The 25103-nt window shown below is 47.6% G+C and overlaps 1 protein-coding gene across 1 annotated transcript in view; it reads left to right on the forward strand.

Moving 5' to 3' along the window:
• LOC124020703 (oxysterol-binding protein-related protein 3-like) overlaps positions 1-25103 on the forward strand; it is a 73113-nt gene that overhangs the window by 11981 nt on the left and 36029 nt on the right. Inside the window, 11 exon segments of the mRNA XM_046335953.1 lie at positions 650-763; positions 4648-4800; positions 5167-5293; positions 5967-6073; positions 14913-15008; positions 15289-15454; positions 17659-17792; positions 21508-21618; positions 23037-23174; positions 24476-24566; positions 24762-24886. Coding sequence (XP_046191909.1) covers positions 650-763; positions 4648-4800; positions 5167-5293; positions 5967-6073; positions 14913-15008; positions 15289-15454; positions 17659-17792; positions 21508-21618; positions 23037-23174; positions 24476-24566; positions 24762-24886 — 1362 coding nt within the window.

Below are 25103 nucleotides of genomic sequence, written 5' to 3' on the forward strand. Positions count from 1 at the left end.
GATACTGCTGGGGCTGGGTTGTCAGGTCCTGAGATTGAGATACTGCTGGGGCTGGGTTGTCAGGTTCTGATATACTGCTGGGACTGGGTTGTCTGGTTCTGAGATACTGCTGGGACTGGGTTGTCAGGTCCTGAGATTGAGATACTGCTGGGTTGGGACTGCTGGGGCTGGGTTGTCTGGTTCTGAGATACTGCTGGGACTGGGTTGTCAGGTTGAGATTGAGATACTGCTGGGGCTGGGTTGTCTGGTTCTGAGATATACTGCTGGGACTGGGTTGTCAGGTCCTGAGATTGAGATACTAATAATGTCAGGGGATACTGCTGGGGTCTTGTCAGGTCCTGAGATACTGCTGGGACTGGGTTGTCAGGTTCTGAGATACTGCTGGGACTGGGTTGTCAGGTTCTGATATACTGCTGGTACTGGGTTGTCAGGTCCTGAGATACTGCTAGGGATGGGTTGTCAGGTTCTGATATACTGCTGGGACTGGGTTGTCAGGTTCTGAGATACTGCCAGGGCTGGGTTGTCCGGTTCTGAGATACTGCTGGGACTGGGTTGTCAGGTTCTGGTTATTAATGTTCCTGTCTTTCAGATTGAGAAGGGGAAGTTACACGGCTGTATTGACATGGTTATTAATGTTCCTGTCTTTCAGATTGAGAAGGGGAAGTTACACGGCTGTATTGATGTGGGTCTCTCTGTTATGGCCATTAAGAAGTCAGCCCAGTGCATTGATCTGGATGCAGAAGAAAACATCTATCACCTGAAGGTATATGACTGACTGATGGAGTCATGAACTACAGACAGCAGCCCCCTGCAGCTCCCAGGTTGAGGGGTGACTAATGGAGTCATGAACTACAGACAGCAGCCCCCTGCAGCTCCCAGGTTGAGGGGTGACTGACTGATGGAGTCATGAACTACAGACAGCAGCCCCCTGCAGCTCCCAGGTTGAGGGGTGACTGATGGAGTCATGAACTACAGACAGCAGCCCCCTGCAGCTCCCAGGTTGAGGGGTGACTGATGGAGTCATGAACTACAGACAGCAGCCCCCTGCAGCTCCCAGGTTGAGGGGTGACTAATGGAGTCATGTACTACAGACAGCAGCCCCCTGCAGCTCCCAGGTTGAGGGGTGACTGATGGAGTCATGAACTACAGACAGCAGCCCCCTGCAGCTCCCAGGTTGAGGGGTGACTGATGGAGTCATGAACTACAGACAGCAGCCCCTGCAGCTCCCAGGTTGAGGGGTGACTAATGGAGTCATGGACTACAGACAGCAGCCCCCTGCAGCTCCCAGGTTGAGGGGTGACTGATGGAGTCATGAACTACAGACAGCAGCCCCTGCAGCTCCCAGGTTGAGGGGTGACTGATGGAGTCATGAACTACAGACAGCAGCCCCCTGCAGCTCCCAGGTTGAGGGGTGACTAATGGAGTCATGTACTACAGACAGCAGCCCCTGCAGCTCCCAGGTTGAGGGTGACTGATGGAGTCATGAACTACAGACAGCAGCCCCCTGCAGCTCCCAGGTTGAGGGGTGACTGATGGAGTCATGAACTACAGACAGCAGCCCCTGCAGCTCCCAGGTTGAGGGGTGACTGATGGAGTCATGAACTACAGACAGCAGCCCCCTGCAGCTCCCAGGTTGAGGGGTGACTGATGGAGTCATGGACTACAGACAGCAGCCCCCTGCAGCTCCCAGGTTGAGGGGTGACTGACTGATGGAGTCATGAACTACAGACAGCAGCCCCCTGCAGCTCCCAGGTTGAGGGGTGACTGACTGATGGAGTCATGAACTACAGACAGCAGCCCCCTGCAGCTCCCAGGTTGAGGGGTGACTGATGGAGTCATGAACTACAGACAGCAGCCCCCTGCAGCTCCCAGGTTGAGGGGTGACGGACTGATGGAGTCATGAACTACAGACAGCAGCCCCCTGCAGCTCCCAGGTTGAGGGGTGACTGATGGAGTCATGAACTACAGACAGCAGCCCCCTGCAGCTCCCAGGTTGAGGGGTGACTGATGGAGTCATGGACTACAGACAGCAGCCCCCTGCAGCTCCCAGGTTGAGGGGTGACTGATGGAGTCATGAACTACAGACAGCAGCCCCCTGCAGCTCCCAGGTTGAGGGGTGACTGACTGATGGAGTCATGAACTACAGACAGCAGCCCCCTGCAGCTCCCAGGTTGAGGGGTGACTGACTGATGGAGTCATGAACTACAGACAGCAGCCCCCTGCAGCTCCCAGGTTGAGGGGTGACTGATGGAGTCATGAACTACAGACAGCAGCCCCCTGCAGCTCCCAGGTTGAGGGGTGACTGACTGATGGAGTCATGGACTACAGACAGCAGCCCCCTGCAGCTCCCAGGTTGAGGGGTGACTGACTGATGGAGTCATGAACTACAGACAGCAGCCCCCTGCAGCTCCCAGGTTGAGGGGTGACTGATGGAGTCATGAACTACAGACAGCAGCCCCCTGCAGCTCCCAGGTTGAGGGGTGACTGACTGATGGAGTCATGAACTACAGACAGCAGCCCCCTGCAGCTCCCAGGTTGAGGGGTGACTGATGGAGTCATGAACTACAGACAGCAGCCCCCTGCAGCTCCCAGGTTGAGGGGTGACTGATGGAGTCATGAACTACAGACAGCAGCCCCCTGCAGCTCCCAGGTTGAGGGGTGACTGATGGAGTCATGAACTACAGACAGCAGCCCCCTGCAGCTCCCAGGTTGAGGGGTGACTGATGGAGTCATGAACTACAGACAGCAGCCCCCTGCAGCTCCCAGGTTGAGGGGTGACTGATGGAGTCATGAACTACAGACAGCAGCCCCCTGCAGCTCCCAGGTTGAGGGGTGACTGACTGATGGAGTCATGAACTACAGACAGCAGCCCCCTGCAGCTCCCAGGTTGAGGGGTGACTGACTGATGGAGTCATGAACTACAGACAGCAGCCCCCTGCAGCTCCCAGGTTGAGGGGTGACTGATGGAGTCATGAACTACAGACAGCAGCCCCCTGCAGCTCCCAGGTTGAGGGGTGACTGATGGAGTCATGAACTACAGACAGCAGCCCCCTGCAGCTCCCAGGTTGAGGGGTGACTGACTGATGGAGTCATGAACTACAGACAGCAGCCCCCTGCAGCTCCCAGGTTGAGGGGTGACTGATGGAGTCATGGACTACAGACAGCAGCCCCCTGCAGCTCCCAGGTTGAGGGGTGACTGATGGAGTCATGGACTACAGACAGCAGCCCCCTGCAGCTCCCAGGTTGAGGGGTGACTAATGGAGTCATGAACTACAGACAGCAGCCCCCTGCAGCTCCCAGGTTGAGGGGTGACTAATGGAGTCATGGACTACAGACAGCAGCCCCCTGCAGCTCCCAGGTTGAGGGGTGACTGACTAATGGAGTCATGAACTACAGACAGCAGCCCCCTGCAGCTCCCAGGTTGAGGGGTGACTGATGGAGTCATGAACTACAGACAGCAGCCCCCTGCAGCTCCCAGGTTGAGGGGTGACTGATGGAGTCATGAACTACAGACAGCAGCCCCCTGCAGCTCCCAGGTTGAGGGGTGACTGATGGAGTCATGGACTACAGACAGCAGCCCCCTGCAGCTCCCAGGTTGAGGGGTGACTGACTAATGGAGTCATGAACTACAGACAGCAGCCCCCTGCAGCTCCCAGGTTGAGGGGTGACTGACTAATGGAGTCATGAACTACAGACAGCAGCCCCCTGCAGCTCCCAGGTTGAGGGGTGACTGATGGAGTCATGGACTACAGACAGCAGCCCCCTGCAGCTCCCAGGTTGAGGGGTGACTGATGGAGTCATGAACTACAGACAGCAGCCCCCTGCAGCTCCCAGGTTGAGGGGTGGGGTTCAGAGGACTAACAACACAGGTTATTCAGAATAGTCTAGTGTCCACTCCAGGGCCCGTATGTATCAAGCTTCTCAGAGTGCTGATCTAGGATCAGTTTTGCTTTCCGATCATAGTGAATAAAATGACATGGACAAGATCAGGACTCCTACTCTGAGAATACTGACCCAGGAACAGTTTGTTCTTCTAGAAGACCCTTGACTAACCTAAACGAACAATAGAGCAGGAAATATGTCTGTACTACTACAGTACTTTACCTTAGTGGGTTTTTCATCCCCTTGAGAATCCTTGTCTGACTGCAGCCCTCCCCTCTCTCTCTCTCTCCCTCCCTCCCCCTCTCTCTCTCTCCCCCCCCCTCTCTCTCTCTCCCCCTCTCCCTCTCTCTCTCTCCCTCTCCCCCTCTCTCTCTCTCCCTCCCTCCCCCTCTCTCTCTCTCCCCCTCTCCCTCCTCTCTCTCTCCCTCTCTCCCTCCTCTCTCCCTCCTCTCTCTCTCCCTCCCTCTCTCTATTCTCTCCCTCCTCTCTCTATCTCTCACTCCCTCCCTTCCCCTCTCCCTCTCTCTCTCTCTCTCTCTCTCTCTCTCTCTCTCTCTCTCTCTCTCCCTCTCTCCCTCCTCTCTCCCTCCCTCTCTCTCCCTCCCTCTCTCTCCCTCCCTCTCTCTATTCTCTCCCTCCTCTCTCTATCTCTCTCTCCCTCCCCTCTCCCTCCCTCTCTCTCTCTCTCTCTCTCTCTCTCTCTCTCTCTCTCTCTCTCTCTCTCTCTCTCTCTCTCTCTCTCTCCCCTTCTCTCTCCTGCCATAGATCAAGTCACAGGAGCTGTTTGATGAATGGGTGTCTAAGCTACGCCACCATCGGCTGTACCGTCAGAATGAGATTGCTATGTACCCCCAGGAGAAGGCTTACTACTACCCCCACTTCCCCCCTCCCGGGTCCCCCGGTGTGGCTGATAGAACGGTACTACACCACACACACACACACACACACACACACACACACACACACACACACACACACACACACACACACACACACACACACACACACACACACACACACACACACACACTGTGCTCTATGTAGTTGAATGGGCCTGTGATATGAAAGATGTCATTAGTTAACAGACTATTTTAAGACCAAAGAGATGGTGTTTAATATGAAAACGCCTGTTACTGTTGTATCTCTCATTCTGTTATTCTCTACAGAGTGCTGTTGCAGATATACACATGACAGACAGTCATGCCAGCAATTTGTATTCATAGAAAAAAGCACAGATGTTGTTTATAGTGTGTGTGTTGATGGGGTTGACTTGTGTGTGTGTAGCGGCATGTGTCTCTAGCCAGGCAGGCATCGGTCCATGCTGCAGGTAGCTTCCCTGTGACCTGTACCAGCCAATCCAAGGTGGCCGCCTGGCTGCAGTCCTCAGACCACATGAACAAGTGCTCTAAAGGTACACACACACACACAGTCTTGTATAACTAAACTTGTGGGGACACACAATTCAAAATCCCATTCAAAGTCCCCTTTCCTAACCTTCAACCTAACCTTAACGCTGAACTTAATTCTTACCATAACACTAATTCTAACTTGAACCCTAAACCCCTAGAAATAGCATTTGACCTCGTGGGGACCAACAAAATGTCCCCCGTTGGTAAAGTCTTTGTTTACTATTGTTGTGGAGATTTCTGGTCCAGTCCAGTTAAACACCTCCACACACACACACTTACTCCCTCTCATGTTAATTCTCCCTCGCTCTCGCTTCCTCTCTCTCTCAGTGTGAGTCCTACCTGTTGGAACTGAACCATCTCTCTCTCTCTCACTCTCTCTCTCACTCTCTCTCACTCTCTCTCTCTCTCTCTCTCTCTCTCTCTCTCTCTCTCTCTCTCTCTCTCTCTCTCTCTCTCACTCACTCACTCACTCACTCACTCACTCACTCACTCACTCACTCTCTCTCTCTCTCCCACTCTCTCTCTCTCTCTCTCCCACTCTCTCTCTCTCACTCTGTCTCTCTCTCTCTCTCTCTCTCTCTCTCTCTCTCTCTCTCTCTCTCTCTCTCTCTCTCTCTCTCTCTCTCTCTCTCTCTCTCTCTCTCTCTCTCTCTCTCTCTCTCTCTCTCTCTCCAGACATGTCAGTGTGTGAGTCCTACCTGTTGGAACTGAACCATCTGCTACAGAGTATGGAGGTCATCCACCGCACCTACTCAGCTCCAGCCATCAACGCACTACTGCAGGTCACATACTGTGTGTGTGTGTGTCAGAGGGGCTGTGGGTGTGTGTGTGTGTGTCTCATGGGGTGTTTGTGTGTGTGTGTGTGTGTCTCATGGGGGCTGTGTGTGTGTGTGTGTGTGTGTGTGTGTGTGTGTGTGTGTGTGTGTGTGTGTGTGTGTGTGTGTGTGTGTGTGTGTGTGTGTGTGTGTGTGTGTGTGTGTGTGTGTGTGTGTGTGTGTGTCTCGCATGGGGGCTGTGTGTGTGTGTGTCTCGCATGGGGGCTGTGTGTGTGTGTGTGTGTGTGTGTGTGTGTGTGTGTGTGTGTGTGTGTGTGTGTGTGTGTGTGTGTGTGTGTGTGTGTGTGTGTGTGTGTGTGTGTGTGTGTGTCATGGGGGCTGCGTGTGTGTCATGGGGGCTGTGTGTGTGTGTGTGTGTGTGTGTGTGTGTGTGTGTGTGTGTGTGTGTGTGTGTGTGTGTGTGTGTGTGTGTGTGTGTGTGTGTGTGTGTGTGTGTGTGTGTGTGTCATGGGGGCTGTGTGTGTGTGTGTGTCATGGGGGCTGTGTGTGTGTGTGCTACACCTCTGCTTAGAACTAGACGTTCAGTATAACTGGAAGAAATCTAAGATGTGTCAAATGAATTATATCCAGGGTTCCTGCTGTTTATTTGGTTTGCTGGCTAAGTGGCTAGATGTCCAGATGAAGCTTCCTGGTTACAGCAGAGACATTCAATCCCCTCCTGGATCAAGTTCCCTGTTGACTAAATAGTTTTTTACATTGAGCCCCTTGTGGACACCTCCAGTAATACCGTAAACCCTGGTACAGTACAGAAATGGTATAACGGTGTGGATACCGCCCACCCCTAGACCAGGCTTTAGTCATCACTATCCATCTGGCCTGACAGACCATATGCTGTATGCCTATAAGCTCAATGGCCAGTTTATTAGGTACACCCATCTACTACCCGGTCGGACCGGGGGTGCACCGGGTCAGCAACAATGTTCAGAGACGCTGTGGCTTTCAAACGTTGATCATTTGGTATCGAGGGACCTAACGTGTGCCAGGAAAACATTCCCCACACCATTACACCACCGCCAGCAGCCTGTACCTTTGACGCCTGGCAGGATGGAGCCATGGACTCATGCTGCTAACGCCAAATCCTGACTCTGCCATCAGCATGGCACAACAGGAACCGGATTTATCGGACAAGGTGGTGTTGTGTATGAATTGTTACTCACTTGTATAACATGGTGGGATATCCACTGAGTATACAAAACATGTGTGAAAGATATGATCCCTTATTGATGTCACTTGTTAAATCCACTTCAATCAGTGTAGATGAAGGGATGTTAAAGAAGGATTCTTAAGCCTTAAGTGCCTTTGAACAGGGTATGGCAGTAGGTGTCAGGCGCACCAGATTGTGTCAAGAACTGCAACGCTACTGGGTTTTTCATGCTCAACAGTTTACTCTGTGTATCAAGAATGGACCACCACCCAAAGACATCCGGCCAATTTGACACAACTATGGGAAGCATTAGAGTCAACATGGGCCAGCATCCCTGTGGAACGCTTTGGACACCTTGTAGAGTCAACATGGGCCAGCATCCCTGTGGAACGCTTTGGACACCTTGTAGAATCAACATGGGCCAGCATCCCTGTGGAACGCTTTGGACACCTTGTAGAGTCAACATGGGCCAGCATCCCTGTGGAACGCTTTGGACACCTTGTAGAGTCAACATGGGCCAGCATCCCTGTGGAACGCTTTGGACACCTTGTAGAGTCAACATGGGCCAGCATCCCTGTGGAACGCTTTGGACACCTTGTAGAGTCAACATGGGCCAGCATCCCTGTGGAACGCTTTGGACACCTTGTAGAGTCAACATGGCCCAGCATCTCTGTGGAACGCTTTGGACACCTTGTAGAGTCAACATGGGCCAGCATCCCTGTGGAACGCTTTGGACACCTTGTAGAATCAACATGGGCCAGCATCCCTGTGGAACGCTTTGGACACCTTGTAGAGTCAACATGGGCCAGCATCCCTGTGGAACGCTTTGGACACCTTGTAGAGTCAACATGGGCCAGCATCCCTGTGGAACGCTTTGGACACCTTGTAGAGTCAACATGGGCCAGCATCCCTGTGGAACGCTTTGGACACCTTGTAGAGTCAACATGGGCCAGCATCCCTGTGGAACGCTTTGGACACCTTGTAGAGTCAACATGGCCCAGCATCTCTGTAGAACGCTTTGGACACCTTGTAGAGTCAACATGGGCCAGCATCCCTGTGGAACGCTTTGGACACCTTGTAGAGTCAACATGGGCCAGCATCCCTGTGGAACGCTTTGGACACCTTGTAGACTCCATGTCCTGATGAACTGAGGCTGTTCTGAGGGCCAAACAGGGTGTACCTCAATACAAGGTGTTCCTAATGTTTGGTATACTCAGTAACAATGGACAGCCGACTTCAACTTGAATCTAGTCTGTAGACCGATGATGGTAGTAATCTAGTCTGTAGACTGATGGTGTAGACTGATGACAGTAGTAATCTAGTGGGTAGACTGATGATGTAGGCTGATGACAGTAGTAATCTAGTCTGTAGACTGATGACAGTAGTAATCTAGTCTGTAGACTGATGACAGTAGTAATCTAGTCTGTAGACTGATGGTGTAGGCTGATGACAGTAGTAATCTAGTCTGTAGACTGATAGTGTAGGGTGATGACAGTAGTAATCTAGTCTGTAGACTGATGACAGTAGTAATCTAGTCTGTAGACTGATGACAGTAGTAATATAGTCTGTAGACTGATGGTGTAGGGTGATGACAGTAGTAATCTAGTCTGTAGACTGATGATGGTAGTAATCTAGTCTGTAGACTGATGGTGTAGGGTGATGACAGTAGTAATCTAGTCTGTAGACTGATGGTGTAGGGTGATGACAGTAGTAATCTAGTCTGTAGACTGATGATGTAGGCTGATGACAGTAGTAATCTAGTCTGTAGACTGATGACAGTAGTAATCTAGTCTGTAGACTGATGGTGTAGGGTGATGACAGTAGTAATCTAGTCTGTAGACTGATGGTGTAGGCTGATGACAGTAGTAATCTAGTCTGTAGGCTGATGACAGTAATAATCTAGTCTGTAGACTGATAATATAGGGTTGATGACAGTAGTAATCTACTCTGTATACTGATAATATAGGGTTGATGATGGTAGTAATCTAGTCTGTAGACTGATAATATAGGGTTGATGACAGTAGTAATCTAGTCTGTAGACTGATGATGGTACTAATCTAGTCTGTAGACTGATGATGTAGACTGATGACATTAGTAATCTAGTCTGTAGACTGATGGTGTAGGGTGATGACATTAGTAATCTAGTTTGTAGACTGATGGTGTAGGCTGATGACAGTAGTAATCTAGTCTGTAGACTGATGACAGTAGTAATCTAGTCTGTAGACTGATGACAGTAGTAATCTAGTCTGTAGACTGATGACAGTAGTAATCTAGTCTGTAGACTGATGATGGTACTAATCTAGTCTGTAGACTGATGATGTAGACTGATGACAGTAGTAATCTAGTCTGTAGACTGATGGTGTAGGGTGATGACAGTAGTAATCTAGTCTGTAGACTGATGGTGTAGGGTGATGACAGTAGTAATCTAGTCTGTAGACTGATGATGTAGACTGATGACATTAGTAATCTAGTCTGTAGACTGATGGTGTAGGGTGATGACAGTAGTAATCTAGTCTGTAGACTGATGGTGTAGGGTGATGACAGTAGTAATCTAGTCTGTAGACTGATGATGTAGGGTGATGACAGTAGTAATCTAGTCTGTAGACTGATGACAGTAGTAATCTAGTCTGTAGACTGATGATGGTAGTAATCTAGTCTGTAGACTGATGACAGTAGTAATCTAGTCTGTAGACTGATGATGTAGGCTGATGACAGTAGTAATCTAGTCTGTAGACTGATGATGTAGACTGATGACATTAGTAATCTAGTCTGTAGACTGATGGTGTAGGGTGATGACAGTAGTAATCTAGTCTGTAGACTGATGGTGTAGGGTGATGACAGTAGTAATCTAGTCTGTAGACTGATGACAGTAGTAATCTAGTCTGTAGACTGATGGTGTAGGGTGATGACAGTAGTAATCTAGTCTGTAGACTGATGATGGTAGTAATCTAGTCTGTAGACTGATGGTGTAGGGTGATGACAGTAGTAATCTAGTCTGTAGACTGATGGTGTAGGGTGATGACAGTAGTAATCTAGTCTGTAGACTGATGATGTAGGCTGATGACAGTAGTAATCTAGTCTGTAGACTGATGACAGTAGTAATCTAGTCTGTAGACTGATGGTGTAGGGTGATGACAGTAGTAATCTAGTCTGTAGACTGATGGTGTAGGCTGATGACAGTAGTAATCTAGTCTGTAGGCTGATGACAGTAATAATCTAGTCTGTAGACTGATAATATAGGGTTGATGACAGTAGTAATCTACTCTGTATACTGATAATATAGGGTTGATGATGGTAGTAATCTAGTCTGTAGACTGATAATATAGGGTTGATGACAGTAGTAATCTAGTCTGTAGACTGATGATGGTACTAATCTAGTCTGTAGACTGATGATGTAGACTGATGACATTAGTAATCTAGTCTGTAGACTGATGGTGTAGGGTGATGACAGTAGTAATCTAGTCTGTAGACTGATGATGTAGGGTGATGACAGTAGTAATCTAGTCTGTAGACTGATGACAGTAGTAATCTAGTCTGTAGACTGATGATGGTAGTAATCTAGTCTGTAGACTGATGACAGTAGTAATCTAGTCTGTAGACTGATGATGTAGGCTGATGACAGTAGTAATCTAGTCTGTAGACTGATGATGTAGACTGATGACATTAGTAATCTAGTCTGTAGACTGATGGTGTAGGGTGATGACAGTAGTAATCTAGTCTGTAGACTGATGGTGTAGGGTGATGACAGTAGTAATCTAGTCTGTAGACTGATAGTGTAGGGTGATGACAGTAGTAATCTAGTCTGTAGACTGATGACAGTAGTAATCTAGTCTGTAGACTGATGGTGTAGGGTGATGACAGTAGTAATCTAGTCTGTAGACTGATGACAGTAGTAATCTAGTCTGTAGACTGATGGTGTAGGGTGATGACAGTAGTAATCTAGTCTGTAGACTGATGATGTAGGGTGATGACAGTAGTAATCTAGTCTGTAGACTGATAATATAGGGTTAATGACATTAGTAATCTAGTCTGTAGACTGATGACAGTAGTAATCTAGTCTGTAGACTGATGATGTAGACTGATGACATTAGTAATCTAGTCTGTAGACTGATGGTGTAGGGTGATGACAGTAGTAATCTAGTCTGTAGACTGATGGTGTAGGGTGATGACAGTAGTAATCTAGTCTGTAGACTGATGGTGTAGGGTGATGACAGTAGTAATCTAGTCTGTAGACTGATGATGTAGACTGATGACAGTAGTAATCTAGTCTGTAGACTGATGGTGTAGGGTGATGACAGTAGTAATCTAGTCTGTAGACTGATAGTGTAGGGTGATGACAGTAGTAATCTAGTCTGTAGACTGATGACAGTAGTAATCTAGTCTGTAGACTGATAGTGTAGGGTGATGACAGTAGTAATCTAGTCTGTAGACTGATGACAGTAGCAATCTAGTCTGTAGACTGATGGTGTAGGGTGATGACAGTAGTAATCTAGTCTGTAGACTGATGACAGTAGTAATCTAGTCTGTAGACTGATGGTGTAGGGTGATGACAGTAGTAATCTAGTCTGTAGACTGATGGTGTAGGGTGATGACAGTAGTAATCTAGTCTGTAGACTGATGGTGTAGGATGATGACAGTAGTAATCTAGTCTGTAGACTGATGGTGTAGGGTGATGACAGTAGTAATCTAGTCTGTAGACTGATGACAGTAGTAATCTAGTCTGTAGACTGATGGTGTAGGGTGATGACAGTAGTAATCTAGTCTGTAGACTGATGACAGTAGTAATCTAGTCTGTAGACTGATGGTGTAGGGTGATGACAGTAGTAATCTAGTCTGTAGACTGATAGTGTAGGGTGATGACAGTAGTAATCTAGTCTGTAGACTGATGACAGTAGTAATCTAGTCTGTAGACTGATAGTGTAGGGTGATGACAGTAGTAATCTAGTCTGTAGACTGATGGTGTAGGGTGATGACAGTAGTAATCTAGTCTGTAGACTGATGGTGTAGGGTGATGACAGTAGTAATCTAGTCTGTAGACTGATGGTGTAGGGTGATGACAGTAGTAATCTAGTCTGTAGACTGATGGTGTAGGGTGATGACAGTAGTAATCTAGTCTGTAGACTGATGACAGTAGTAATCTAGTCTGTAGACTGATGGTGTAGGGTGATGACAGTAGTAATCTAGTCTGTAGACTGATGGTGTAGGGTGATGACAGTAGTAATCTAGTCTGTAGACTGATAGTGTAGGGTGATGACAGTAGTAATCTAGTCTGTAGACTGATAGTGTAGGGTGATGACAGTAGTAATCTAGTCTGTAGACTGATGACAGTAGTAATCTAGTCTGTAGACTGATGGTGTAGGGTGATGACAGTAGTAATCTAGTCTGTAGACTGATGACAGTAGTAATCTAGTCTGTAGACTGATGGTGTAGACTGATGACAGTAGTAATCTAGTCTGTAGACTGATAGTGTAGGGTGATGACAGTAGTAATCTTGTCTGTAGACTGATAGTGTAGGGTGATGACAGTAGTAATCTAGTCTGTAGACTGATGATGTAGACTGATGATGGTAGTAATCTAGTCTGTAGACTGATGATGGTAGTAATCTAGTCTGTAGACTGATGACAGTAGTAATCTAGTCTGTAGACTGATAGTGTAGGGTGATGACAGTAGTAATCTAGTCTGTAGACTGATGACAGTAGTAATCTAGTCTGTAGACTGATGACAGTAGTAATCTAGTCTGTAGACTGATGATGGTAGTAATCTAGTCTGTAGACTGATGACAGTAGTAATCTAGTCTGTAGACTGATGATGGTAGTAATCTAGTCTGTAGACTGATGACAGTAGTAATCTAGTCTGTAGACTGATGGTGTAGGGTGATGACAGTAGTAATCTAGTCTGTAGACTGATGACAGTAGTAATCTAGTCTGTAGACTGATGGTGTAGGGTGATGACAGTAGTAATCTAGTCTGTAGACTGATGGTGTAGGCTGATTACAGTAGTAATCTAGTCTGTAGACTGATGGTGTAGGCTGATTACAGTAGTAATCTAGTCTGTAGACTGATGACAGTAGTAATCTAGTCTGTAGACTGATGGTGTAGGGTGATGACAGTAGTAATCTAGTCTGTAGACTGATGGTGTAGGGTGATGACAGTAGTAATCTAGTCTGTAGACTGATGATGCTAGTCTTTTGCCTACATGTTTTTCATCATGCCACGTATTCAAGTGATTGCAGCTATTTCCAAGAAGAGTCTACTTATAATAACTGGGATATGTGGTGGTGTTTTCCTACTGACCCTAGTTGATTGCACTGACTGTAAGTCTCTCTGGAGAAGAGTGTCTGCTACAGTACATGACTCAAATGTAAATGTAGCAGAGACATGTTTATCATTCCATCCAGATGCAGTGTTAAAAGCTGGTCCTCTTTCATCATCTGATTCCACATTGTAAACGAAAGGCATTTATTTACTTTGTAGTGTACTTCAGGAATGCCAGGTTGATGAAGGTATTACTGAAACAAGTTGTACTTTTATAGTTACTGATGTAGAAGTGCACTTACTGGATGTATCCCAAATGGCATCCCTATGTAGTGCACTGGTCAAAAAGAGTTCACTATATAGGGAATATGGAGGCATTTAGGACGTATCGATAGTTACTGACATAAAGCACTGCACTCAGTGACAGGAGGAATTTTAAGATTTCTCTCTTCTCTTGAAGTTGTTTTGAATTATCTTGTATCTTTTCAGTTCTCTGCTTAATATAGAACACATCATTTTCTCTATCAGGCATTCCTTAAAATAAACTTTTTCTCTCTCTCTCTCTCTCTCTCTCTCTCTCTCTCTCTCTCTCTCTCTCTCTCTCTCTCTCTCTCTCTCTCTCTCTCTCTCTCACCTCTCTCTCTTTCTCTTTCTCTCTGTCTCTCTGTCTCTCTCTCTCTCTCTCTCTCTCTCTCTCTCTCTCTCTCTCTCTCTCTCTCTCTCTCTCTCTCTCTCTCTCTCTCTCTCTCTCTCTCTCTCTCTCTCTCTCTCTCTCTCTCTCTCTCTCTCTCTCTCTCTCTCTCTCTCTCTCTCTCTCTCTCTCTCTCTCTCTCTCTCTCTCTCTCTCTCTCTCTCTCTCTCTCTCTCTCTCTCTCTCTCTCTCTCTCTCTCTCTCTCTCTCTCTCTCTCTCTCTCTCTCTCTCTCTCTCTCTCTCTCTCTCTCTCTCTCTCTCTCTCTCTCTCTCTCTCTCTCTCTCTCTCTCTCTCTCTCTCTCTCTCTCTCTCTCTCTCTCTCTCTCTCTCTCTCTCTCTCTCTCTCTCTCTCTCTCTCTCTCTCTCTCTCTCTCTCTCTGTCTCTCTCTCTCTCTCTCTCTCTCTCTCTCTCTCAGGCTCTCTCTCTCTCTCTCTCTCTCTCTCTCTCTCTCTGTCTCTCTCTCTCTCTCTCTCTCTCTCTCTCTCTCTCTCTCTCTCTCTCTCTCTCTCTCTCTCTCTCTCTCTCTCTCTCTCTCTCTCTCTCTCTCTCTCTCTCTCTCTCTCTCTCTCTCTCTCCCTCTCTCTACCTCTCTCTACCTCTCTCTACCTCTCTCTCTCTCTCTCTCTCTCTCTCTCTCTCTCTCTCTCTCTCTCTCTCTCTCTTTCTCTTTCTCTTTTATTCTATTCTATTCAGGCTTCTACATTTGACACCCCCAAAAAGGAAAAAAGGCCCCCAAGGAAATGGCGTGGTTCTAAAAACTATGGCAAAGATGTGAAAACAACACTGCAGGTGCTGTAAAAGGAAACACAGTCAGTTGAAATGTTTGAATAGTCGCCTTTTAAAAAACCTTTCACGTGGGTTAAACCCGACGGAGACCTTGGGTCAAAACGTTGCACGAGGGAACTGGGGGAACATTCATCAGTGTGTGGGTATCTGTTCTTTATTTCATGGATAGTTCACTTAACCTCACTTGCAACTTCTGTGCCTCAAAATGTGTGTGTTCATCCACTATTTGGAAAATGGTAGATACATTTCTGTTTGTCTGCTTCCTGTTCCTGTTCCATCCCAGGTTCCCAGTTGCATCTCATCTGGCTCCGTCCGTCTCCACGCCTCCAACCCCAACCTCTCTACTGCAGCCCTGGGGACTGCGAAGGCCTACCCTGAACCTCCCTATATGGACTCTCCTATAGACGTAGCCAAACTACAGGAGGACTTCTGCCGCGTCGCTAACAACCGTAAGTACTCTCTCTCTGTCTCCAACAACCAATACCTCCTAATAGGACATATTGTCACTAACAATCGTAAATACTCTCTCTCTGTCTCCAACAACCAATACCTCCTAATAGGACATATTGTCACTAACAATCGTAAATACTCTCTCTCTGTCTCCAACAACCAATACCTCCTAATAGGACATATTGTCACTAACAATCGTAAATACTCTCTCTCTGTCTCCAACAACCAATACCTCCTAATAGGACATATTGTCACTAACAATCGTAAATACTCTCTCTCTGTCTCCAACAACCAATACCTCCTAATAGGACATATTGTCACTAACAATCGTAAATACTCTCTCTCTGTCTCCAACAACCAATACCTCCTAATAGGACATATTGTCACTAACAATCGTAAATACTCTCTCTCTGTCTCCAACAACCAATACCTCCTAATAGGACATATTGTCACTAACAATCGTAAATACTCTCTCTCTGTCTCCAACAACCAATACCTCCTAATAGGAGATATTGTCACTAACAACCGTAAGTACTCCCTCTCTGTCACCAACAACCAATAGCTCCCAATAGGAGATAGCACAACAACACAGAGACATACCAGACATGATGACAGCTAGTCTTCCTGGGGTCATGAACCCAACAACACAGAGACATAACAGACATGATGACAGCTAGTCTTCCTGAAACCAACAACACAGAGACATAACAGACATGATGACAGCTAGTCTTCCTGGGGTCATGACCCCAACAACACAGAGACATAACAGACATGATGACAGCTAGTCTTCCTGGGGTCATGAACCCAACAACACAGAGACATAACAGACATGATGACAGCTAGTCTTCCTGGGGTCATGAACCCAACAACACAGAGACATAACAGACATGATGACAGCTAGTCTTCCTGGGGTCATGAACCCAACAACACAGAGACATAACAGACATGATGACAGCTAGTCTTCCTGAAACCAACAACACAGAGACATAACAGACATGATGACAGCTAGTCTTCCTGGGGTCATGACCCCAACAACACAGAGACATAACAGACATGATGACAGCTAGTCTTCCTGAACCCAACAACACAGAGACATAACAGACATGAGAATGTACAAGTCCTCTGTCACAGACACCCAATAGATCTTAATAGGAGACACTTTGTTTTTGATTTAGAATGCCGCCACTCGCATTTTGTGTAATAACATTATATAAAGTATGTGGACACCCACATACACTTGTGGCTGAATGGAAGCATGTCCCCGCAGCAATGTTCCAAGATCTAGTGGAAAGCCTTCCCAGAAACATGAGGTGTTTCGACGAGCAGGTGTCCACATACTTTTGGCCATGTCGTGTACGTAATTCTTCAGAGATCGTCAGGTTGACAATTTAAATTGGGTTAAAATAGGAAATGGACGCTGTCGACTCATCTCCCTGAATTACATATTAACATAGTAACATTGTCTAAAAATGCTAATATGAAAATAGCCCATTGAGCAGAGATGAGGCAGAGAAGTGCTGATTGACTCTGAAGCATTCCATTAACCGTTATTACAGCAGGCTGTCAGTGGTGTCATCATAGTGTGCAATCTGTGCCATAACACAACTGATAGAGAGTGTTGATGTGAATGACAGGAGGGCAGTGATAACCTCTGATTGAGACTCAGGGGGTAAAAGATCTCAATCAGATGCTTATTAATGGAGGAGACATCCTCTGAGGCCTTACACTGAATTATTGAAACCTAGCTAATTGTTGTTAAAGGAGTCATTATCTGTCTCTCTCTCTCTCTCTCTCTCTCTCTCTATCTGTCTCTCTCTCTCTCTCTCTCTCTCTCTCTCTCTCTCTCTCTCTCTCTCTCTCTCTCTCTGTCTCTCTCTCTGTCTCTCTCTCTCTCTCGCTCTCTCTCTCTGTCTCTTTCACTTTTGCTTTCTCTCTCTCTGCCCCCACTCACTCACTCTCTCTCTCGCTCTCTCCCTCTCTCTCTCTCTCTCTCTCTCTCTCTCTCTCTCTCTCTCTCTCTCTCGCTCTCTCTCTCGCTCTCTCTCTCAATCTCTCTCTCTCTCTGTCTCTTTCGCTTTTGCTTTCTCTCTCTCTCTCTCTCTCTCTCTCTCTCTCTCTCTCTCTCTCTCTCTCTCTCTCTCTCTCTCTCTCTCTCTCTCTCTCTCTCTCTCTCTCTCTCTCTCTCTCTCTCTCTCTCTCTCAGTGTATGCCACCATGAAGTCAGCCCTGAGCGCTCTCACCTCTGAGAAGGAGAAGTTAAAACAGGTGCTGGACCACCAAGACACATGCCCCCCTACCTCTCCAGGGATTATGGGTCTGAAGAACGCTCTGTCCTCGGTAAGATCCCCTCCCACACTCCTTTTGACTTGCTATTGTACCCTGGTAGCCTGTCCTCCCACACCAGTGTCTGCTGACAAGCCTGTTACTGGCTCTGTGTACCCACCTGTGTGACACACAGTCTCACATTCAGTCCTGTAGTCAGGGCCTTCCTCTTTCCCTCCCTCTTTTACAGCCCCCCTCTTTTACAGCCCGAAAGCCCCCCCTCTACAGCCCCCCTCTTTTACAGCCCCCCTCTTTCCCCCCTCTTTTACAGCCTCCCCCTATTTCCCCCTCTTTTACAGCCTTCCCCACTCTTTACAGCCCCCCCCTCTTTTACAGCCTTCCCCCTCTCCCCACCCCCTTTTACAGCCTCCCCCCTCTTTCCCCTCTTTATACTGAGACTCAGAGAACTACTACCAGGAAGTAAGAAACACAGGTAGTAAGAAAACACTAGAGTTATTTATACTGAGACTCAGAGAACTACCAGGAAGTAAGAAAACACTAGAGTTATTTATACTGAGACTCAGAGGACTACCAGGAAGTAAGAAAACACTAGAGTTATTTATACTGAGACTCAGAGAACTACCAGGTAGTAAGAAAACACTAGAGTTATTTATACTGAGACTCAGAGAACTTGTTATGCAGGTGAGTGAGGACCCAAAAGCGACTTAACAGAAACAGAGTTTATTCAAGTCCAAACAGAAAATAACAAATCCAGAATCCTTAACAGGAAATGTCCAAACGGGGATAACAGAAATCCTCTAGTTTGTAGAGGGGAATAACAGGATAAGCGGCCACAGACTGCAGGTCCCTTCAGGTAGGCGCATGGCCGTAGCTGACAGAGACACCTGCTCACACGCAGCATCTGATGAAGGCAAAAACACGACAGGACGGAACAAGAACACAGCACAGCAAACAAGGATCCGACAAGGACAGAAGCAGAAACAGAGAGAGAAATAGAGACTTAATCAGAGGGCAAAATAGGGGACAGGTGTGAAAGAGAAAACGAGGTCGTTAGGAAAATGAGGAACAGCTGGGAGCAGGAACGGAACGATAGAGAGAGAGAGGGATAGAGAGAGGGAAAGAAACCTAATAAGACCAGCAGGGGGAAACGAATAGAAGAGAAAGCACAGGGACAAGACATGACAATATATGACAATACATGACAGTACCCCCCCAACTCACCGAGCGCCTCCTGGCGCACTCGAGGAGGAACCCTGGCGGCAACGGAGGAAATCATCGATCAACGAACGGTCCAGCACGTCCCGAGATGGAACCCAACTCCTCTCCTCAGGACCGTACCCCTCCCAATCCACTAAGTACTGGTGACCACGTCCCCGAGAACGCATGTCCATAATCTTCCGGACCCTGTAGATAGGTGCGCCCTCGACAAGGACGGGGGGGGGGGGGGACGAACGGAGGCGCGAAGAAAAGGCTTGACACAGGAGACATGGAAGACTGGGTGGACGCGACGAAGATGTCGCGGAAGAAGAAGTCGCACTGCGACAGGATTAACGACCTGAGAAATACGGAACGGACCAATGAACCGCGGGGTCAACTTGCGAGAAGCTGTCGTAAGGGGAAGGTTACGAGTGGAAAGCCATACTCTCTGACCGCGACAATACCTAGGACTCTTAGTCCTACGCTTATTGGCGGCTCTCACAGTCTGCGCCCTATAACGGCAAAGTGCAGACCTGACCCTCCTCCAGGTGCGCTCACAACGTTGGACAAAAGCCTGAGCGGAGGGAACGCTGGACTCGGCGAGCTGGGACGAGAACAGAGGGGGCTGGTACCCAAGGCTACTCTGAAAAGGAGATAGCCCGGTCGCAGACGAAGGAAGCGAGTTGTGAGCGTATTCTGCCCAGGGGAGCTGTTCTGCCCAAGACGCAGGGTTTCGAAAAGAAAGACTGCGTAAGATGCGACCAATAGTCTGATTGGCCCGTTCTGCTTGACCGTTAGACTGGGGATGAAAACCGGAAGAGAGACTGACGGAAGCCCCAATCAAACGACAAAACTCCCTCCAAAACTGAGACGTGAATTGCGGACCTCTGTCCGAAACGGCGTCTAACGGAAGGCCATGAATTCTGAACACATTCTCAATGATGATTTGTGCCGTCTCTTTAGCGGAAGGAAGCTTAGCGAGGGGAATAAAATGAGCCGCCTTAGAAAACCTATCGACAACCGTTAGAATAACAGTCTTCCCAGCTGACGAAGGCAGACCGGTAATAAAGTCTAAGGCGATGTGAGACCATGGTCGAGAAGGAATGGGAAGCGGATAATTTTGCACGCCCACTTTTTCAGTTTTTGATTTGTTAAAAAGGTTTGAAATATCCAATAAATGTCGTTCCACTTCATGATTGTGTCCCACTTGTTGTTGATTCTTCACAAAAAAATACAGTTTTATATCTTTATGTTTGAAGCCTGAAATGTGGCAAAAGGTCACAAAGTTCAAGGGGGCCGAATACTTTCGCAAGGCACTGTATGTTTCTCACTATCTTTAACCATGGAGAGAGTTTTAAAATGTTACTAAACACAAGTCAACCATGCGCTCTAGACTAGTTTCCATAGTGACTGTGCAGCAGCCTGAACATTTGACTTCCCTACATTCAGTGGCTAGCTACACTACAAATATAATCGTACCGCGTTTCCGTGAAGCAATCGTAGTGACAGTCCCACCACAACAAACCCAAGAGTTTCCTGATAAGCAAAGGTTAGTGTATGTTTCATTTCATTGTGTATTAGAAACACATTTTGAGATCGTTGTGAGGGGATTTCACCAGTGGTTGAATGGGGAATTGGTCTTGCCGGGAAAATGTTGTCCGAGGTTTCAACAGTAAACAAGGGGGGCGGGGCTTAGAGGGTTAGAGGTTCCAAGCCCATTCTATTCATTCTATTTCTATGTGTGCTGATGCTGCAGGGAGGGAGGTGTTGTCTCGGCAACCGAAGACTTTGCTTGTTTCAGCAAGGAGCAACAAGTTACATCAAGTTATCGCAGAAACGGACTCAACCACAATAGTGCCTGGTCATCCCGTCTTCAGTCAGCTGTTCGTTCCTTATTCTTTTTACGGTTATGACGGTTATTTCATTTATTCATGACGCTCTTCATCCATAACCTCCAGCCCTAATGGCATATCAGTGTCTGGAAGGAAGTGACATTGTATGTTGTTCGATGTCTTGCCTCTCTAAGTCACTCTTGAAAGACACCTCTGTTCTTAACCACTCCTACTACTGATGAGGCAGGTCTCATCTTGTTTGGGTCTTCTCAGAGCTTATTGGGGAGACATTTCTAGGCACCTCATCACATCTTCCCCACAGCTGTGTTCATACAGCACCTGTTTTCAGTACATGATGAATCCATTGACACAATCTATAAGTGGTTGGCTGTATTTGTGTAGAATCACATATATTTATGTTTTTGAATTGGTAGAAACAGTATTGCGGAAAATGTTTGATAGAAAATGTTTGATTAGGAAAATAAAAAAGTATGAATCATACCAATCAGTAGAGATAAGTGGTGTTTTGGTGTCCCAGGGGCATATTCACTATGCACCAAACAGAACATAACAGACTGCAACACAGAGGATGTGTCCAATAAGAAACACTCGTTTTTCATTTTTCTGCTGCAAAAGGTTTTGCTACGGTGTGCACTAATGAATACGTCCCAGCATTGTGTGTGTGTGTGTGTGTGGCTGTGTGCTGAAACAGAACACTGGTTCTTTGTTGTCCCATCCAGGCTATAGCCCAGAACTCTGAACTGAGAGAGCGGCTGAGCAACATTCACGCTGAGTCCAGCTGCGTCCCAGAACCCTCCACTGGGCTCATAAACCTCTCTGGTCCCCTACAGGTGGGTGTGGGACGTGCATGATGACGTGCATGATGACACACCCTCCCTCCCACATCAGCATCATCAGGTTTACAAAATTCCGCTAACGTGTCAGAGGATTCTGCATTCTAGAGGATTCTGGATTCCAGAGGATTCTGGATTATAGAGGATTCTGGATTTTATGCATATTCCCTCCCAATTCTAGGAATCTAAACGGTGATTTCTGGAAAAACCTAGAAACTTAACAGACTTTTCCAACCGTGATCATCATCATTATTATCCAGTGAGAACAGGCTATATGATTAGAAAGCATCTGCTGGCCTTAGTCCCAATACAACAGGTGTTGTCCCACTCACTGCTTGTTCAGCCCCTCTGTAATGATGAGCGGTTATCATCACAACATCTCCTTAGTTGTTACAGAGTAACAGGTTCAGCAGTGTTTTCTACTCCTAACTGTTACAATATGGATGCTTAGTGTTGACAGCTCCAACTCCTACTTATCAAGCTGAGTGTTGAGACAACAACTGATTAGACTGAAGGGATTGTTAGTTGTAAACACCTCTCCTTCTGTTCAGAGTCAGTTGTTATCCTTAAGAGCTCACACACACACACACACACACACACACACACACACACACACACACACACACACACACACACACACACACACACACACACACACACACACACACACACACACACACACACACACACACACACACACACACACACACACACACACACACACACACACAAACAGGGAATCAGAGTCCATTGGTACCCTCCGGAGCTCACTGTTGTGTTTATTGAATCAGATCTGATGATAGGGTACAGCTTGATCCTGTTGATCACATCCCTGGATGCTTCCAATACTCACACACACTCACATGCCCACACACACACACATTAGGCCTAATGCACTGTCTGGGTCCCCCTCTGGGTCCGGGTCAACAGTACTGTCTGGGTCCCCCTCTGGGCCCTGGTCAACAGTACTGTCTGGGTCCTGGTCAACAGTACTGTCTGGGTCCCCCTCTGGGCCCTGGTCAACAGTACTGTCTGGGTCCTGGTCAACAGTACTGTCTGGGTCCCCCTCTGGGCCCTGGTCAACAGTACTGTCTGGGTCCTGGTCAACAGTACTGTCTGGGTCCCCCTCTGGGCCCTGGTCAACAGTACTGCCCTATAACAGGAATAAGGTACATTTGAGACACAACCTGTATGTGTGTTCAATTCACACAGTGTGTTCAATTCACACAGTGTGTTCAATTCACACACTTCTTTGGAAATGTACATGTTTAATCATGGTTGATTGTTTCAGACAGTAACAGGAGAATGAGTTCAAATTAATCTAAGCCTAAACCTATCTGAATTAATCTGAGCCTAAACCTAAATTAATTAATCTAAGCCTAAACCTAACTGACATTATGTTCTCCTCTTATTAGAAGCAAGACTCCACCGATGGATCCCACCCCCTAGTTCACCAGGCGTCCAATGAGAGCAGAGCATCCATCACAGAGTCTCTATCAGAGTTCTTCGATGCTCAGGAGGTTCTACTGTCTGCCAGCTCCTCAGAAAACGAGGTCAGTGTCTGACCTCGCTGCTCTCTCTCCCTGCTGTTGAAACCAGTCAATACTGGAGGAGGAGAGGAGGAGGGAGCGGGAGGAGGAAGGAGGGGTGGAGGGATAGGAGGACAGGGAGGGAGGGAGGGAGGGAGGGGGGGAGGAGAAGGAAGAAGAGGAGCAAGGGGAGGCTACGTGGTGGGAGGGGCTATGAGGAGGAGAGGGAGGATGAGGATAGAGGAGGGAGGGGGATGAGGAGGGAGGGGAATGAGGAGGGAGGGGGATGAGGAAGATGAGGAGGGAGGAGGAGGAGGAGAGGGAGGAAGATGAGGATAGAGGAGGAGGGAGGAAGATGAGGATAGAGGAGGAGGGGGATGAGGAGGGAGGGGAATGAGGAGGGAGGGGAATGAGGAGGGAGGGGAATGAGGAGGGAGGGTATTGAGGAGCGAGGGGGATGAGGAGAGAGAGGAAGGAGGGAGATGAGGAGGGGGAGGAGGAGAGAGAGAGGAGGGAGGGGGATGAGGAGGGAAGAGGTGAGAGAGAGGAGGGAGGGGGATGAGGAGAGAGGAGGAAAGAGAGAAGGGAGGGGGATGAAGAGGGAGGAGGAGAAAGAGAGGAGGGAGGGGGATGAGGAGGAGAGAGAGAGAGGATGAAAAAGAGGAGAGAGGGGGATGAGGAGGGAGGAGGAGAAAGAGAGGAGGGAGGGGGATGAGGAGGAGAGAGAGAGGATGAAAAAGAGGAGGGGGATGAAGAGGGAGGAGGAGAAAGAGAAGAGGGAGGGGGATGAGGAGGAGAGAGAGAGGATGAAAAAGAGGAGAGAGGGGGATGAGGAGGGAAGAGGTGAAGAGAGGAGTAACAGACAGAGAACTGGAGGATATTTTGTCTGGACCCACTTCTGGCTTCAGACTTAATGAGGCACCTCCAGTCAGAGCTCTGAGCTACAGGACATGTTCACTATGTTTTCTGTTCCTGTGTGAAAGTGAATTACCCCCATCTAAAAATAACATACCCTTACTGCAGAGAGGAGAGGAGCTGAGGTGTAGTCAGTGTCTTCTCTGGGACCGACCGTCTCCCTCCCCCTCCGTTCTCAAACCCACTGAATGCATCCCAAATGGCATCCTATTCCCTATTTAGGGCACCGTTTTGACCAGGACCCATGGGGAATGGGGCACCATTTAGGATGTTCCCATATGTTGTGACAGGATGTTGAAAGGGACCTGACAGCTTCCTGTTTCCTGGTTCTCGCATCTCTCAGGTGGGCGCTGTCAAAAAGGTATATTTGACCACCAATGATAATCTGGGATTTATTCTTTATCCTGCAGGCCTCTGATGATGACTCATACATCAGTGACAACGTCAGCGACAACATCTCCATGGACAACTTCAGCAACGAGACGGAGAGACCTAACTCGGGTAAAGGGACACTTTACCATGTGTGTTTCAAGTGGCGCCCTATTCCCAGTATAATGCACTCCTGTTGACCGGGGCTCATAGCTCTGTTCAACACTAGTACGATAGGGTGCAATTTGGGACGTGTTTTCCTGGTTACGTATTGACATACAGTAGTTATGACCACTAATATCCTGATCATAACCCTCCACCCTCCAGGCTGTGAAGAGAACGGGGCCCTTCTGAGAAGACGCAGGTCGTGCCTCCCGTCGGCCAGCCCTAACACCAGTAACATCAGTCTATGGAACATCCTTAAGAACAACATAGGGAAAGACCTCTCCAAGGTATCAATGGACTTATAGCTGTATTTCTGTCTATTGTGTTGGTTTATTTCTGTCTATTGTGTTGGTTTATTTCTGTCTACTGTGTTGGTTTATTTCTGTCTCCTGTGTTGGTTTATTTCTGTCTATTGTGTTGGTTTATTTCTGTCTATTGTGTTGGTTTATTTCTGTCTATTGTGTTGGTTTATTTCTGTCTATTGTGTTGGTGTATTTCTGTCTA

Source organism: Oncorhynchus gorbuscha, unplaced genomic scaffold (genome assembly GCF_021184085.1).
Source record: "Oncorhynchus gorbuscha isolate QuinsamMale2020 ecotype Even-year unplaced genomic scaffold, OgorEven_v1.0 Un_scaffold_879, whole genome shotgun sequence".
NCBI classification, from domain to species: domain Eukaryota; kingdom Metazoa; phylum Chordata; class Actinopteri; order Salmoniformes; family Salmonidae; genus Oncorhynchus; species Oncorhynchus gorbuscha.